At 53.0% G+C, this 17,406-nt stretch overlaps 5 protein-coding genes across 5 annotated transcripts; 3 read left to right on the top strand and 2 right to left on the bottom strand.

The window, feature by feature from the left end:
• Window positions 1-547: 547 nt before the first annotated feature.
• On the bottom strand, window positions 548-3,212 carry HMPREF1120_06957 (transcriptional regulatory protein AMDR; the record flags this gene model as incomplete). The annotated part of the gene is made up of 2 exons (XM_009161168.1): window positions 548-2,724; window positions 2,774-3,212. 2 exons carry the CDS (start codon window positions 3,210-3,212, stop codon window positions 548-550), a joined length of 2,616 nt encoding a protein of 871 aa, XP_009159416.1.
• Window positions 3,213-5,377: 2,165 nt separating this feature from the next.
• Window positions 5,378-5,880, top strand: HMPREF1120_06956 (ribonucleoprotein-associated protein; the record flags this gene model as incomplete). Its single annotated transcript, XM_009161167.1, has 3 exons — window positions 5,378-5,396; window positions 5,464-5,559; window positions 5,618-5,880. 3 exons carry the CDS (start codon window positions 5,378-5,380, stop codon window positions 5,878-5,880), a joined length of 378 nt encoding a protein of 125 aa, XP_009159415.1.
• An 836-nt stretch (window positions 5,881-6,716) lies between these two features.
• On the top strand, window positions 6,717-8,652 carry HMPREF1120_06955 (uncharacterized protein; the record flags this gene model as incomplete). Its single annotated transcript, XM_009161166.1, has 6 exons — window positions 6,717-6,815; window positions 6,869-6,943; window positions 7,004-7,738; window positions 7,799-7,903; window positions 7,963-7,969; window positions 8,036-8,652. 6 exons carry the CDS (start codon window positions 6,717-6,719, stop codon window positions 8,650-8,652), a joined length of 1,638 nt encoding a protein of 545 aa, XP_009159414.1.
• Window positions 8,653-11,004: 2,352 nt separating this feature from the next.
• On the top strand, window positions 11,005-16,208 carry HMPREF1120_06954 (uncharacterized protein; the record flags this gene model as incomplete). The annotated part of the gene is made up of 2 exons (XM_009161165.1): window positions 11,005-15,582; window positions 15,678-16,208. The coding sequence occupies 2 exons, from the start codon at window positions 11,005-11,007 to the stop codon at window positions 16,206-16,208; spliced, it is 5,109 nt and encodes a 1,702-aa protein (XP_009159413.1).
• Window positions 16,209-16,798: 590 nt separating this feature from the next.
• Window positions 16,799-17,002, bottom strand: HMPREF1120_06953 (uncharacterized protein; the record flags this gene model as incomplete). The annotated part of the gene is made up of 1 exon (XM_009161164.1): window positions 16,799-17,002. One exon carries the CDS (start codon window positions 17,000-17,002, stop codon window positions 16,799-16,801), a length of 204 nt encoding a protein of 67 aa, XP_009159412.1.
• Window positions 17,003-17,406: the final 404 nt, after the last annotated feature.

The following is a 17,406-nucleotide window of genomic DNA, read 5'->3' as shown; positions in this document are numbered from 1 at the left end:
TGCCGTATTGTAGCATTGTCGTTCGTCGTACTCGAGGCGTAGCAGGACTGGTAGCTGGGTTGGATCAAGACAAGCAAATCAGCGCAGACTCTAGTACCAGTACCAAATTGTAGCACCTGGGTTTGGATCAGGCCCGTCGACCGAGGCTCGGTTGCGGTGGTGTTGACCATGGCACTGTCAGTCGAACTGATAGTGGCACACCTCATATAAGTAGCAAGCCACTGCGCATCATGTCGATCCACGCGCTGGGAAGAACAGAAAGAGGGTGGCCACGCGAGAGGTCTGTTCCGTGTGATGCCTTGAGACCACTACAAGCCTGTAGAGTTCAAGTTGAGTTCTCCGAGTCGCGAGCGAGTCTTCGGCGCGCTCAGTCCCAAATCTGCGAATGGCAGCTATGACGGATACTCTACCTCTGTCGACACTTTTCGTGGCATAGACGGCAACAGAGAATCTTCAATGGGCAGTACTTTTCGTGTCATGAGGTTGACTGATCTATATACCTGGTATGCGCAGTCTGGTTCTGCTCTGACCCAATCAATTCGTTCCATCACGACTCAACTCGAATCTCTAAATCGACATCAATGTCACCGGTGATACTATCCAGCGCCTGTTCGGCATATCCACAGGCATTCCCGGCCTGTTCAACGCCCTCCAACCTGTCCAAAAAAGACTCTTCATTCGTCATAGCGTGGTCATTGCAATCGAAGCCATTCAGCCATTCCATGTTCATATCGAGACCGTCGTTAAAGCTCAACAAGGAATCATGCCCTCCATCGAGCTGGATCATGGACTCAAACTCATTGTGTGTTGCGTCTTCCAGGCCTTCAGCATTCTCCTGGTCCTGGTGCTGATCCTGATGCTGATCATGAGTCTGACCATGCAGCCCATCATGATCCAGGTCAGTGAGCGGAGCTGCAGCACCCGCCGTGGTGTGCGACGTAAGTGTTGTGTCAGATCGCGGAGGTGTATATGCAGCGATCATCTGGCGCTCAGAGGGCGTCAGGGTTGAAGCAGAAAGAAGTAAACTCGCTGACTGCATGGCCTCTGGCGGTGGCGTCAGGAGCAGCTGGCCTGGTGATTGTGATTGCTTCTCCATCGACTCCATCATGCCATGGAGTGCTGACTGTGACGGTTCGGCCATTTTGCGCAAAGCAGCATTTGGGACAGTCTTCAGCTGTGCATTGGTCTTCCGAACAGCTGCATCAAGGAAAGAAAACGCAAAGTCGGCAGATTGGTACATTTCTCTGAGCCGCTGTAGCGCCTGCATGCAGAATTGGAATTTCCGCGCACTGGCCTGTCGGACGTCCGGGTTGCTGGACTTGATGTCAAGCAGATGGATGATGATGGCGGGCAGAAGGCAAGTCACTCCCGTATTAGGTAGGTACCTGATCAGGTCGTGAGAGACCAAATCCTGGTACAGCTCGGTAATGTCGTCGGCAGCCTCACGCACTTTCCTCTTGGACAACTCTCGCAGCTCCGGGACGATTTGAACGTCGGGTGCCGAGGGCAAGATCTGCGGCCGATGCAGGGCGCTGATGACGGTGAGGTAAATCCCAGTCAACAAAGCGCGGTGCACATTGACCACATCCCCATCGTTGCTTGCAATCCGTTCGTGTGTCTCAGGAGCGAAAAAGTGGAGATCACAGGTGAGGCGCTTGTACCAGCTATCGAGCTCCTGGTCACAACGAAGAACTTCGCCGGGCTGAGCTGCCGATTTCTTTGGGACCAGTCTCATGGTGGTTTCCTGAGTGGCGCCGATCTTGTGTCCCAACGTGGAATATTGAACCGCCAGGACTTGGCTGATACAGACGCACAACTTCACCAAGGAGACACACAGTTTGGCCAACGTTAGACGCTTGGGGACGTCCTTGACCGCCGGACACCCGCCCAACATCCGGGTTAGCTCTACAGGAAGAGCATCCACCTCAAAGTCCGAGACTTCGAGCATGGAGACATCAAAGTCTCCGTCATTGATCCTCATGGGTCGCCGCATGCCGATGGCGATCAGTCGGTCCCGCATGTAGAGCGACCACCAAATGCGCTTCCACAGCCGGCGTTGCTGCGGGCTCATCAAGGTTGCTCTGGAGGTGTCGCAGTTCAGACCGATAGTTCGTGCCACAGAAATCGCCACGCCCAACCAGTGCCAGACGTCCTTCGGGTCGTCCGGGCTGTCGTACCAGTAGGTCATCAACAAGGTCGCTTGGACGACAGTCACCCGGTCCGTTTCGTAATCAAAGTCGTACAACAATTTGATTCTGTTGAAGAAGGATTTTCGGGCTTCTTTCCGCGTCACGTAACCTTGGGCGATCAAGTATCGCATGTCAATGTATGCCGTCCCGGCGAACATGACGGCCTGGAAAAGAAGGAGGCTGACGGTGTTGGCGGGTTCATTCTTCTTGACCGCAGTCATGAAGTCCTGAAGGTCTATGATTGGAAGAAATGGATGCACATATTGCACATAGCAGCGAAGCAACTCATTCCTGAAACCTGCATCGGGGATGAGAAAAGCTCCCTTCTTCTGCAGAAATTCAAGGTCGTCACTCAAGATCCTGGGAGGCACAGGCCGGATATACTGTGGGAGAACGATATCTGGCCGCCGAGACGGCTGGGGGAAATATGACACGCCCGAATGTATGGGAAGCGGCGTAGGGAGGCCTCTGGCGCTCATGGTAGACATCCTCCGTGATCGCTCTTCCGGTGTGAGGCGATGGCCTTGCGTTTGATCTGGATACATACGTTAGCAGACGCGGCCATTAAGGGTAAGACCACATACAGAGCATATGAGGCTGATGGTGGTTGAGCTCAAACTCCAGTGCATTATTCGAGTTCATCTCCAACGAGGATACGTCCGGATTGAACTCGGCCAGTCCGTCAATGTCGTCGAAGATGGGCAATGGCGGTAAGTCATGCTTCTCTTCCTTGACAGACGAGTCGCAGGAGGAGTGGTTGTGATGCTGGTGGCCGGTATCACCGTCTGCATGCGACTTCCTCTTTCTCTTGCCTTCGGTGACTATGCACTCGACTTCATCCAGTCTGCAGTTTGTGCAAGGGATGCCGCTTTCGACCACGTCGCACCTGACCTTTCGCGAACGGCAGCAATGACAGGCCTTAGAGGCTCTGCGCTTGACCGTCCTGCCGCCGGTAGCCAGGCCAGCTGCCGACGGCTTTCTCTTCAACTGGTTCTGCATCGTACCTGATGGTGTCGTCGCCATGTATCCTTCGACGAGGTGACGGAAAGCGGGTGACTGCTATTGATCTGGCAAGCTGGAAAAAGTCGTCCGAACAGGCATTCGAATGTGGTAGAGTGAGAATAACGATAGACCGGGGGGCCAGCGCTGAGAAATACAGCGGCTGAGGGTCCACAAGAATTCGAGCGTGTGTGTTCGTCTCCAGATATGGGGAAAGGTGGCATGGGTCCGAGATAACCCTAGTCGAATGGACAGACGCTTGACATTGGCGCGACAAACCCGGCAAGGCTTTTGGAGAATTTCCCGCACTTGTGCTCCGGACCCCAGACTTTCGAATGGGTCTAGGATTGTCGAGCGGAAAGAGAGCGCCATGCTCTGATTCCATCTCCTCGACAGCCTTGATACTTCGTAGTTCCAAGACGCACAATTGTGCTGAGTTGCCGTATTGCTCGACATCCCTCAGCCTCATATCTCCCACCAGGCCTTAAGCTGATGGTCAGTTCTACCAGAGACCAACTGTGGATAAAGAGGACAACAGAGGGATATCCCCGCCGAACAGGGGCATCCGGGGCTCCAGGACGATGGTCGTGCGGTCCCGCCAGACTGTTTATGCAGGGCAGTCAGGGCTACTCTGGTTGGTTGATTCTCAGCCTTCGGTTCCGACCCGCTTATGTGCCGGTTATCCTGTTTGGGGCAGCCTAGCCACTCACAGCTCGCCCAGGAAGTGTGGCGTTCGAATAGTCGACTTGTTCGCCCTCAACTTCCGGTGGAACTTTGAGAACCTCCCACCGAGCTCGGAGCTTCAGGTTGAAAGATGTACGCCTGATCTTCTTGTCCCTGGAGATTGACTTTCTCTCGAGCCCAGCATGACCCAGTGGTTGACCGAGAGGAACTGCATAGGATGGGGTGCAACTCGAGGTAGCCACTCATTCTGCGGCACCGATGGCACGGGGGATGGCCAAAGCTGAGCTGGGCTGGACAATGTTAGCTGGGCAAAATCCGGCCATCGACGCTTGCACCCCGCGTCTTGCTGACGAGATCATCTCTCGAGAAAGCCTCTAAGCCTCGAGACCAATTCTCGATCCTTGTTTTCGAGAGCCGGGTGAAGGGCTGTCAATCCTTAAGCGGCCTTGCGAGGTATCCCAGCCCCATCTCCAACCGTCTCTCTAGCCAATAAAACAAGCGGGAAATTGCTGCTAGAGCTTCGACCACCCACGCAGTAACAAGCGTCTCCCCACTATGGTCAAAGGTTGGGACAAGGTAAAACTGCGCACGACGAGCGGGGAGAACAGACGACTCAGCATTCTCTGACTCACCCGTCGTCGTCGTATGTCTCACACTAGTACATAAATGGTGGCAGGATAACCTCCCTGGCATGGCTTATGATCGATGGCTTGACTCGCGATGCTTACGCTGTCCAGTGAGTGGGTCAACACAAATACTCGACATCTCTGCACAACTGCACTGTTGCGACGCATAGCAGCTTGGCGGAACTTGTTCAGCAATCGTAGACCAGCCTGAAGTGTTGAGGTACTGGCACCACAGTAACGCTGTAGTACTTTTGGATTGGAGAGGTGGACTGCATAGTAAGGTAAGAAGGCCAACAACAATAGAGTCGCGGCGGCAGGAATAGTGCATTCCTACTAGTACTACGCCGGCCCCCGGTTGGGCAAAGGATCTCTACTAAGGGCCAGTCTTCGCGGGCTTCAAGGCTCGCCTTCGTTGATTCCAGTCATTCTGTAGCTAGCAGTATACAGTACTAGCAGTAAGCAGTATAGTTCCACTACCTCTGGCGTACAATTGAGTCTCCTTGGATATACATCGTAGATAGCAGTTACTCTGGAGGCCGCCGGAATCAGTGAGAGGGGTGCAGCGCTTCCATTAGAGCAATTTCGTAGTTGGGCTCATTACTATAAAGGGACTAGCAGGAGTGCATCTAAAGGTCATTGATGACTCATCAACACTAATCCAGTCTTGGCATGGATTTTTTTTGTTCCTGCATCTGCATCATCCTGTCTACAGAGTCGAACACTAGAATTCTACGTAACATCATCTTCCTCTACATCCCACAATAATACAGGCCGTGAGCTTTCGAGCGAGCCACTTCGACACCCCTCTCCGACTCTTCTCTCCTTGCAGCTTCTACGGCCGTGAGCTTTCGAGCGAGCCACTAACCGACCTACCGCATCATGTCTCAAGAAAGTGCTGGTATGTTGCGCCCATTCTGTCGCTCATCGACAACAATTCTTCAAACTTGTGACTGACTTTTGTTTAGCCTGGCCAATCGCCGATCAGGCCCTTACTCAGCAGATTCTCGATCTTGTGCAGCAAGCGAGCCATTATCGTCAACTGCGCAAAGGAGCCAACGAGGGTGAGTTTTCGTTGCTTAGCGGTTATGACTCTGTGCTGACCACCTTGTTCCTTTCTAGCTACCAAGACTTTGAACCGCGGAACCGCCGAGGTCGTCATTTTGGCCGCCGACACCTCCCCCTTGGCCATTCTCCTTCATCTGCCTCTTCTCGCCGAGGACAAGAACGTCCCCTACGTTTACGTGCCCAGCAAGGTTGCTCTTGGACGCGCCTGTGGTGTCAGCCGCGCTGTGATTGCAGCCAGCATTACCACCAACGAGGCAAGCGAATTGGCTGGGCCAATCCGCACTCTGAAAGAACGAGTTGAGCGACTCATGATCTAAGCTCTTAATGTGATGCATCTGAAGATGGCGCGATGCAAGGACAGGAGTTCTGCAAAAGGAATACAACCCTAGATATCAGCTAGAAGGAAATCAACTGCTTGAGCGCAGGATGTTTCTGTGCAAAGCATGAATGTCCCAATGACTTGACCATTTGCTCCTGCTGCAGAACCGGAGGGTCAAATCTCGGCACCACTTTCCATTCAATTTCGGGTTACTGCAGTATTGGGCAAAGACAAACTATTTTTGATCTTGTCGACATCCCCATCCCTCGAAGTTATCGAACTCTTTCTTGTCGGCCTGCCTCAACCCAATGTGTCTCGACGAACCTGCGGCTTCGCCTTTGCCAAATTGACCAACATGGCGCAAGACCAAATCTAAGACCAAATCTAACGCCGCATGAGTGATACGCAACACTTGGAGTCTTTTCCAACCAAACTTCAGGAAACTTGGCATTCCAGTCGAGTAGATCTGGTCTGCTCTGCTTTGTATAGCCATTGGAATGCTACAGTAGGACTTCGTATCACTATCTCAGTTTATTAGTACCACCTTATTGTAGAAGGGAAAAAACGCAGAATCTACACTCTCTGTCATTGAACGCGCCAATCGATAAGATGCGGGGAAGTTATTGATGCGAGTCTCCAATTCAAACAATGCGTTGTCCTGCTCCTACTTCATCTTGTGCTGGCCTCGAACCAGGAAGTTCAAGTTGTCGAAATCGACTCGTTACTCCCGAATGCAACTTTAGAAATCTGTGTCTCTTGGGATACACCGCAGACACGCGGGCAGCCGAGTAACCAAATCGATCTCGGCACTTGTCACCGTGCGAGGATGCCAACATGGAATCCGACACCCCCGGTGGCATACCGGACACCACCCGAGTGCCAGGAAACCAGCTGAGCCCCGAAGAAAGGCGGAAGGCAGCTATCCTGATTCAAGTCCGACTCATGTTGATGATCCATAATCCTTACGGCTACTGACAATAGCGCAGAAGACGTATAGAGGCCACCGTACACGACGTCAGATAAAGGGGTTTGGTCTGGACGCTTCCACGAGGTGGTATGAGGTTCGTTCCAGAAACACGGATAGAGGGCTAGGTTATGGCTGACCCTTTGGGTCTTTTCAGGCGCTGAGAGATGCACAATACCGTGCAGCAACCACGCCGCGACCGCCTGCTCGTGCTGATGACAACGAGTCGGCTCCAGACGCCGCGGGCAAGCCGACAGGTATTTCTCCAGCACGCGAGAAATGGAGCAGAGCCGCACAGATCGCGCGCCGAGCAGGTGCCGACGATCGATCACCATCTGTTTCCGGATCCTCGGCCGACGAAAACGAAGATAATAGACAGGGAGGCATGAAGAGGACCGCCAAGATGATGGATTTACAATACTTTCTTGAAATGGTGGACCAAAGGCATCGGTACGGCAGCAATTTGCGGAAATATCACAACTATTGGAAGACCCAAGATACAGACCAGAGTTTCTTCTACTGGCTCGATCAGGGCGATGGAAAAGAAGTGGATCTCCCGGAATGCAGCAGGGCACGGCTTGATAGGGAACAGGTTCGCTATCTGTCGAGGGAGGAGCGGATGAATTATTTGGTCAAGGTGGACGACGAGGGCCGCCTTGTCTGGGCCAAGAATGGCCAGCGAGTATGGACTAAGGACGAACTCTACAAGGACAGTATCAATGGCATTGTGCCGGTGTCAGACCGTACGCCGGAATTCAAGTACAATGTACCACCGCCGGAGGATGCAGACGATCCCGATTCTAGTACAACCTCCACGGATGAACCCGAGCATGCCGACGACGACGGTGGAAATGTGGCGCCAGACGAAGGAGAGAGATATGTTAATGAAGAGGTAGGTATTATACAACGAGAAGGAGGCGGCGAAATCAGCTGACACTGCAATTGCCAACAGTTCCATCGCGCCAAAGGTGTATCCAAAGTCAAGCATGTCAGTGCCGCTGTGCTGTTCAACCATATGATCAGAAACAGCCTCAAAAAAGGCCATAAATGGATCTTTGTAAGTTCCTTCGTCCTTCTTTCAACACAAGCATGACTGGCTAATGCACGTGTGATAAGGTTGCAGGTTAGTATTCAGGCAATAGACCCCTCAATGCGAAAGAAAGTCTCCTGCTAAAGTTGAACCGATCAGACACCTCATTTCGTTTGTATATTGGCTATAAGCAGTCAGGGGCATTCCAACATTCATCATTTCTGCACGGAGCACGCATCCTGGCGGCTGGGTTAATCAAGGTAAAGGATGGCCAATTGAGAAAGCTGTCCCCGTTGAGCGGACACTATCGACCTCCAGCGGCGAATTTCCGAGCATTCGTACACAGTCTGCGCGAGCAGGGAGTTGACATGTCCCGTGTCTCAATCTCTCGGAGCTACGCTGTCTTGGTCGGCCTGGAGACCTATGTTCGATCCCGCAAACGCCTCAAAGCCTTGGAGGACAAGGTACGTCACGAGAAGGACAAGCTAATTCACCCTGGTAAGGTGCATGAGGAGGAAGAAGCCAAGCAGGACCGATCAGAGAGTGCGGAAAAGGAGAGGCTGTACCTGGAACAGCAACGCAATGCCCAGGCACAACAATCCCGGGAACCTAAGGCTGGGAAGAAGCATACTGGCAAGCTATCTCGTGTCCTAGCAGGCCACCATACACCTGCAGGCATGACAATGAGGGACAATGATGGTGCCGGAGACATCCAACAACAGCTTTCGGGGACAGGTCCAGAAGATGGTGTACCTGCGCCAGAAGGACGGCGGTGAGTTTGATCCGGAAGCCATTATTAACTGAGCTCCGCGGATCTGGGGGGATACTCCTGTGCTGCAGTACACCTCTGTTCAATAATCAGCGTGGCTGGTCAAATGCTTGTGTTTTCGTCTCTCATCCGCATATGCTTGCCTAGCTCTTTCAACATGGACCGACCATGCCTGCTTCGGAGCTCGAGGTCTCGTTGTATCTGCAAGTATTGCACTAGACAAGGACATTGTCACGACAAGACGGGTACCTGCTTCACTAGTAGAAAACGAAGTCATCTGTTACAGACGCATGTGGCGGCACCTACTCTGGTGCACATGTACAACGAGTGTCCCAAGGAGCAGGAAGTCGGGAGAAAGGGTTGCGGGTCGGGGGTACGGTGTTACTTTCAAGTCTCTGGCTGGAAGTGTGGCGGTCATCAAACCTAATGGTGGAAATGAAGTCAAGCCGGACTGGTCGAAGTACCAGGAGAGCACCTGTAAGCATGCTTCAAGTGATGTCAAGTTGCAGCATGTTTGCCAACAAAAGTTGGCGAGATCCCTGGTCGAAGGATCAGTAAGGATCAGTAGTCGACAGCCGTTAAACATGGTGGTGGGTTTGGGAGAGCAGAAGAATACCTGGTGCTGGTAAAGCTTCTGAGGTAACACTGGGCGTCTGGTGCAGTTGTGGACCGCAGCTGCGGACCCTCGTTGGCGCTGAAGTTGATGGTACTTCAGTTGTGCAACCAAGCAAACAACGTGCACAATTGTCGATCAACGAGTCACTTTTTCCATTCCTCTTCTTTTCTGGGCGGCACGGAACTCTACACCTGAGCGAGACACGCGTATCGATCACCCGTCGCCCGCGATGATTCAATGTCATTGACAGAGCATCGGCCCGTTAGATCTTTGGGCGACGGGCAAAACTAACCGTGGCTGGTAGACGGTCGTCTCAGCTTGCATCATTTGCACCCGCCTGTGGATGCTGACCGGCCTGGCAGCCCCAGGGTCTTCCCAGTCACTGAGCGGTGGCAGCCCACATTTCGGCTCGTTCGCCTACTGTTTCTCCTGCCACTTGACGACGATGATCCGTCATCCGCGTCTCCCGGTGGATCGCAGCCTCAAACATCAAGCCCCTCGCAGGGTTCACATACAGGGTGTTTTCCCGAGCTGATTTCCCTTCCCATGGACAAGAACGCGTGAAGCTGTCCAGCAGACGGAGAAAGATGATGAACTGCTACGAACTACCTGCAATAGGATGATGCAAAAGATGCAGACGGGCATTTGGTAGAAGACGCAGTTCTGGAATAAAGGATCAACTTACCATTAGCAACAGCATGCCCTACAGACGCCGATCCGTGTGGACGAGCTCCAAAAACCGGTTCTGTGGCCCTCCACCTCCCTCGTGGTGCGGCGGTGCGATCGATCAAGGTTCCCACTCCCATTGTTCCAACGCCACATTTCAGCCAAACACTTGGGCGACTACTCATCACTCCACTCGAATGGCATTGTTGCTTTGCTATCGACCCTGGATCCCTGCAGTTAGCTTGCAAACATTTCGTCAATACCTCGACCTGTCTGGCATTCTGCTCCTCCTTGTGGTGTTGCCATTATGTTCACAATGACTTCTTCGGACTGCTACAGCGCGATACTCCGGTCCTGTTTGGCGGGACTGTACATGGCCTGGAAAATCGGCGCGTAAGAAACTCGACCATGAACTTACGACGCGGCAGCAAGCAGCCGATCTGAATGAACAGACTGACATCAGCTTCTCCATTGGCTTACATTAGGCAATGCTTGGTCTGGGAAGACCCTGTCGCCAGGGGCCTCAAGACATGGACTTCCTTGTCCCACGGTTTCTATTTCCTAATTTCCATTCGCGATTGTTCCCATCTTTCTCGATCGTTAATTCACATTGGCCATCAGGCCCTGTACCCTTTCAACCTTCTCCTCTTCTTTGCCTTCGTGTCATTCGGCAGAGCGCCCCTTGGGTCCATTCCAGATCCAAGCTTGCTGTGCCACATTCCTTCCCATCCAGCTGCTCTTGATGGTCCTCTCTGACGCAATGTCAGTGTCCAAACCAAGATGATGGTCAGCCACAGTGAGGCACCAGCTCTGTTACGACCAGAGCGAGAGCTTCTGGTCAATTGTCACTGCAAGGTAGGTGAGGACAGACAGTGACGTAGGGATTTTCTGCAACCTACTTGACCAGATATTCGTCCTCATCCCGACGCGTCGTCCTCTTCTTTTCTGTTATGACAATCAACCTAACAACATCTAATACCCCTTTTGTACAATATCCCAAAAAAGAGAAAGAAAGAAAACGCGCAGCTGGAGGTTGACAGCAGCGCCGATCTATGAGTTTGTGTTTTTAGCCAGCTGATGACAAGCAACCGACTTTCATCGGCCTCATACGCGTATTATTCATTTCCCCCAACCCCCAGTCGTGGAAGCCCTTCTTCCAAGAAATCTAGTCCAGAAACAATCCGAAGTTACAAGAGCACCATGCCGTCTCCAGCAGCAGGCAGATCGGCCAATGCGCCGGAAACGCCGACAAAGACTGGCAAGAGCCCTCAATCATCATCTACTTCCAAGCTTACAGGTCAAGAATCCCGCAAGCCCAATACCCCTTCCAGTGGTCGGAGACCACCCAAGCTAGGTGCCTCGAAAGCCACACCGAAAAAGTCGACCGACTCACCTAATCCTCCAAAACCTAAGGAGGGTGACGACGTCAAGAGGAAGTCTGAAGAGGCCGAGGAAGATACTCCCCAGCAGATCAGCATGAAAGACACCGAGGAGCCTGGTGGTAAGGTTAGCCAGCCGGGCCATGACACCGGAGCTGAGAGTACATCGGTGGCCGATACCAGCGAACTTTCCGAAGCGAACCCTGAACCCGTCCCTGATAGCGACGAAGACGAAACAGAGGATGGCGGAAGAGGCGCTGCCAAGGATGAAGGCACCGATGAGGGCGAGGAAACGGAGGAGCCAGCTCAAGGTGCTGACGACGACGCCGCAGAGGAGGCGGAGGATGAAGCGGAGGGGAAGGGCTCTGGGGCCCTGGGCGGTGCCAAATCAGCGGCAGGCGGAGCCAACGGTGCCGGGAAGAAGGTTGCCGGCCGAGTGGGCGGTGCCAAAGACTCTGCCAATGGCGCCGCACAGAAGGTCTCCCAAGGCGATGTAGATGATGCCGCCGAGGACACGGCAGGAGATGCCAAAGACACGGCGGAAGGTGCCGCAGATGATGCCAAAGAGGAAGCTGATGACGCCGCTGGTGATGCAAAAGATACCACCGACGATACTGCCGGACATGTCAAGGACAAAGCCGAAGACACCGCCGAGGATGCCAAAGACAAAGTTCAAGATACTGCCGAGGATGTCCAGGATACTGCCGAAGATGCGGCAAAAGGAGTCAAAGACAAGGCAGATGAGACTGCGGAAGATGCCAAAGATGCCGCTGAGGACGCCGGCGAGGATGTCAAGGACAAGGCCGAAGAAGGCACCGAAGCCGCCAAAGAGACAGCCGAAGACGCAACCGAGGATGTTCCAAAAGACGCCGACGAGACACCCGATGTTGGCGAAGCGGCAGAGGGTGCTAAAGACAAGGCAGAGGATGCGGCCGATGAAGCCAAAGATACCGCTGAAGAGGCCGCGGAGGATGTCCCTGTTGATCTTTCAGTCTTGAAAGGTTTAAAGGTCAATGAGGATGGCGAGATCCTCGACAAGGAAGGCCAACCCATTGGAAAGCTTTTTGAAGGTGATCCAGCAGACCTCGAAGGTTACGAGGTTGCGGATGATGGCGAAATCCTCGACGAAGATGGAGATGTCGTCGGCCGTGCAACCGTTCTTCCTGACAAAGCAAAGGAGCTTGCTGGCGAAGCCGGAGACAAAGCTGAAGAGACAGCGGAAGGTGCAGAAGAAGAGGTCGACGGCGCCAAAGAAGCTGCAGAGGAAGAAGTCGAGACATACCTCCCTGACATCAAGGTCCTCGAAGGTCTCGAAGTACAAGAGAATGGCGACATCTTGGACAAAGACGGAAAGGTTCTTGGTCGCATCACTGAAGGAGACCCGAAAGATCTCGTCGGCATGACACTGAATGCCGAAGGTGAAATTCTTGATGAGGATGGCGATGCTGTCGGACGTGCAGAGACACTACCTCAGCCAGTCGAAAAGGCTGCTGAAGAGGCCGAAGGGCAACTCCCCGGTGTTGATGTCCTTGAAGGCCTTGAGGTGCAAGAAGATGGCGCCATCAAGGACAAGGACGGCAAGACATTGGGAAAGATCACCGAAGGCGACCCAGCCGACCTTGCTGGCCGTACCCTTAACGCTGAAGGAGAGGTTCTCGATGAGGATGGCGACGTGATTGGCCGTGCAGAGGTTGTCCCCGAGGCGAAGGAGGCTCTTGAGGGCGCCGAAGGCGGCAAACCCGAATTTGTCCAGGAAGCTTTGGACAAGGTCGAGGACCTCCAAGATCAACTGAAGCCCAACCTCACCATAGTCGAGGGCCGAAAACTGAACAGAAAGGGCAACATCATCGATGACGAAGGAGAAGTGTTAGCCAAGCTGGTCGAAGGCGATCCCAAAGCCTGCGCTGGCAAGGTGCCGAACGAAAATGGTGAAATCCTTGACAATGATGGCAACGTCATCGGCCGCGTCGAGGTGGTCGAGGGCGAAGCTGCCGACGAAGCCATGAAAGAGCTTCATCCTGAACTCGTTGATCAACTTGAAGAGGCCCAGAAAGCTGCCGAAGAGGCTGAAAAGAAGGCAGAGGAGAAGGCCGACGATGCCGGCGACTCTGCTGACGTTGCTGAGGAGGCCAAGGATGCAGCCGAAGGCGCTGCCGATGAGGCCAAGGACGCGGCAGACAATGCTGGAGCCCCTGACTTCTCACAACTAGAAGGCCTCAAGGTCAACAAACGAGGTGAAGTTGTCAACGAGGATGGCGACCCGATTGCCAAGCTTGCTGATGGCTACGATGTGGAAACCGTTCGTGGCAAGAAGATCAACGACAAAGGAGAGATCTTGGACAAGGATGGCAATGTCATCGGCAAGGTGGAATTCCTCCCTGAGGCAATTGAAGAAGGTCTTGTCGAGGTACAAGAGCAGGCTCCTGAAGGTCCAGACACTTCCATCCTCGAAGGCCTCAAAGTCAACAAAAAGGGCCAAGTTCTCAACGAAGACGGCGATCCGATCGCCGAGCTCGAAGAGGGCGACCTTGCTGCCGTTGCTGGCAAGAAGCTGAATGACAAGGGCGAAGTCCTGGACAAAGATGGAAATGTAATTGGCAAGGTCAAGTTGATTACTCAAGACGGTGAAGAAGAACAAGAAGGCGAGGAAGCCGCCGAAGAGGGTGACGAGGGTTTGCCCCCGCTCTCCATCCTCGAAGGACTCAAAGTCAACAAGGCTGGCAAGATCGTCGATAACAACGGCAACATTGTCGGTGAACTCGTCGAAGGTGATGCCAAGAAGATCTGGAAAGCAGGTCTTACCGCCGATGACCAGGGACAATTCTGGGACAACAAGGGCCATGTCATCGGCAAGGCAAAGACGCTGCCTCAAGAGGAGAACGAAGGCGAAGCTGAATTTGCCGGACTTGAAGGCCTCACTGTCGTCGCTGATGGCTGGATTGAAGACGAAAACGGCAACCGTGTCGGCCGCATCGTCGAAGGCGATCCAAAGAAGCTTGTCGGTCGTGCTGTGGATGAGGATGGCGACATTATCGACAAGAAAGGCAACGTTGTTGGCCACGCTGAGAGGTACGAAGAGCCTGAAGCTGAGCCTGAGCCCGAACCTGAAGCTGTGGATCTGTCTGAGCTGAAAGGGCTCAAAGTCAACAAACAAGGCAATGTCATCGGGCCGGAGGGCGTACCTATCGGCCGACTTGTCGAAGGCAATGCCAAAGAGCTCGCTGGCCGTCCTATCGATGAGAATGGCCAGATCTGGAATGACCAAGGCAAAGTCGTTGGCCGCTGCGAACTTATCCCTCCCGAAGAGCGGGAAGCCAAGCCTGAAGGTCCGTTCGCCGGTCTCGAAGGTGTCGTGGTGGTCAAGGACGGTCTTGTCGAAGATCATGAAGGCAATGTTGTCGGCAAGGTCGTTGAAGGAGACTGGAAGAAACTCCTTGGTCGTGCTGTCGACGAAGACGGTGATATCATCGACAAGTACGGCAATGTGAAAGGTCATGCCGAGCCTTATGAGATCCCAGAAGAGGAAGTTGTCGAGGAGGATCTCTCCAGCCTGGCAGGAAAGACAGTCAACAAAGCCGGCAAGATTGTCGACGAGCACGGCACCATTTTCGGCGAAGTGGCCGAGGGCGATGTCAAGAATTTGATTGGCTGCAAAGTCGACGGCAAGGGTCAAATCTGGAGCAACGACGGCAAAGTCATTGGCAAAGGTCGACTTCTCGAAGGCGGTGGCGGCGCCAAGGCAGAGGGGCCGTTTTCCAACTTTGAATCGACCATCGTTTCCAAGGACGGACTGGTCAAAGATGCCAATGGTGAGATCGTCGGAAGAGTCATTGAAGGTGATCCGAAGAAATTGGTCGGACGCCACGTCGACGACGACGGCGATATCATCGACAAGAATGGCAATGTCATTGGCAAAGCCGAGCGCTGGGAGCCCGAGGAGAAAGAACGTGAAGTATCTCCAATGGCCGGCCTGCGCGTCAACAAAGAGGGTGAAGTGCGTGATCGCAACGGCGACGTCATCGGCAAGTTGACCGAGGGCAATCTGCTCGCTTGTGTTGGCAAAGAAATCAACGATAATGGTTATGTGGTCGACCAAGACGGCAACAAGCTTGGCGAATGTACATTGCTCGAAAACATTCCTGAAGAAGAAGTCGACGAAGGTCCGACCCCTGAACAGCTCAAGGATGAGGAGGAACGCGAGATTGCAAAGAAGATTGCCAACATTATCAATCAGACGATTGAGAGAATGGAGCCGATCTGCAAGCAGATTACAGAGGTGAGTGTGCACAAGATTGATTTTTGTCCTACGGAGCGAAAGCGAAGTAGGTTCTAGTAAAGATTGTGTCAACTAACATGTATGATCTTTTCTAGCATATCGAAAAAGCCGACCGAACCCCCCGCGAAGAATTGGACGAAGAAGCTCTCGTCAATGCCGTCAAACCACTCATCGAAGAAGGCAGCCGCATCCTCGGTGAATGCAACGGCGCCATTCGCGGTCTAGACCCAGATGGCCATATCGCCGCACAGGCGAAAGCTCGAGCCGCATCTGGCGAAGCCAGTCCTGAGGAACATCGTGTCGCTGAAGGTCTCAAGGAACTCACTAGCCAGGTCGTCAAGACCATCGACAACGCCAAGAAACGTATCGCCGACATGCCGCATGCGAAGAAGAAGTTGAACCCGCTTTGGGCACTGTTGACGGAACCGTTGTTCCAGATCATTGCTGCAGTGGGGCTGTTGTTGTCCGGTGTCTTGGGTCTTGTGGGCAAACTGCTCAATGGTCTGGGACTGGGCGGTCTCGTCAATGGGCTCCTCGGTGGCCTTGGTGTGGGTAAGTTGTTGGATGGGATGGGCTTGGGCAGTATTGCGGAGAGTTTGGGATTGGGAGGTGGTAAGAAGAAGTAATGCATGCAAACCAGGACGTCTGGTTTGCATGCAGGTCACACGAGGCTGAAATTGATGATAATACCATACTGCTACCTCTTGGCAGCTGGCAGATGTTGTGATTTGGGTTGTGTGTCGACAATGCTTTGAATGGTTCCCGGGATTCCAAGTCCTGGGGTCGTATGGACGACGAGTCGAAGTAAGAGATGGAAGATGGGAGGTGGGGGAGATGGTAATGTCCTGTTATGGTGTTTTGCCCTTTTTTGTTCTTCTGCGGTAATGTGTACCCTTGAGTTCGCTACCTCGTTTAGCTACCTTATGTACGTGTATAGTAGGATGAATTGAATGTCAGATCCATTCCATATTATGGTCTTGGTTATATCATGTTGTTGTTGTTGTTGTTGTTGTTGCTACCTTTAATAATATCCATTTGTTGAATATGTACCGGAGCACAGAAACCCTCTCCCTCTCTTCTTCAATCTCCTCCTCTTTCGTTATTTTCTCCTGCTCACTGACAAGACAGTCATCTGTTTGCAGTGACACTTGAGATGATATTCATCTTCAGCGATGATATTATTATTAAACAGGGATCATGCATGGTCTTTCAGATTTCACAATTTCGCAATCGCCGCCGGAGTTACCAACGTCGGCGCCGGTCCAAAACTGCTTCCAATGCCACCGTCATTGCTGTCAACTCCGCCATGGAGGTAGTTCCCTGCAGATGCAAGCACACGCACCGCGTCCGTCATCATCTCGTCGACGATTTCGCGGGCTGATTGGTTTGGTTTGTTGACGAGGCCGGAGACGATGCCCATTGGTCTAGATTTTCAGATTGGAGTTAGTGAAGTTTTGTATGGATTTGCGAGTAGTATTTTTGGACGGATGAATGAACAGATGAATGGTACGTAGAGCTCAGGGCTCAGGGCTCAGGGTTCGGGGCCAAGGGTAGACCATGGGCGCGAATCTGGATGAAGGACAACCATGGGCGAGACAGAAGTTGCAGCAGGACCAGGGCTAAAGTAGAAGAACCAGGACCACTCGCGAAGAAAGAAATGGCGAAAGTGCAAGAAGTCTGAGGGCGATGACGAGGGCGAAGATGACGTCGGATGTTCCATTCTTCCCCATGAAAGGTCCGTGTATCGAGAGAGGCTTTTAACTTCCACGGTCAGAGCGCGGCGACGTCTGAAATTGAGGATCTGTTCATAGTATACCGAGCTGT

The sequence above is a fragment of the Exophiala dermatitidis genome, assembly GCF_000230625.1.
Source record: "Exophiala dermatitidis NIH/UT8656 unplaced genomic scaffold supercont1.6, whole genome shotgun sequence".
Taxonomy (NCBI): domain Eukaryota; kingdom Fungi; phylum Ascomycota; class Eurotiomycetes; order Chaetothyriales; family Herpotrichiellaceae; genus Exophiala; species Exophiala dermatitidis.
This window is presented reverse-complemented; position numbering and strand designations above follow the sequence as displayed.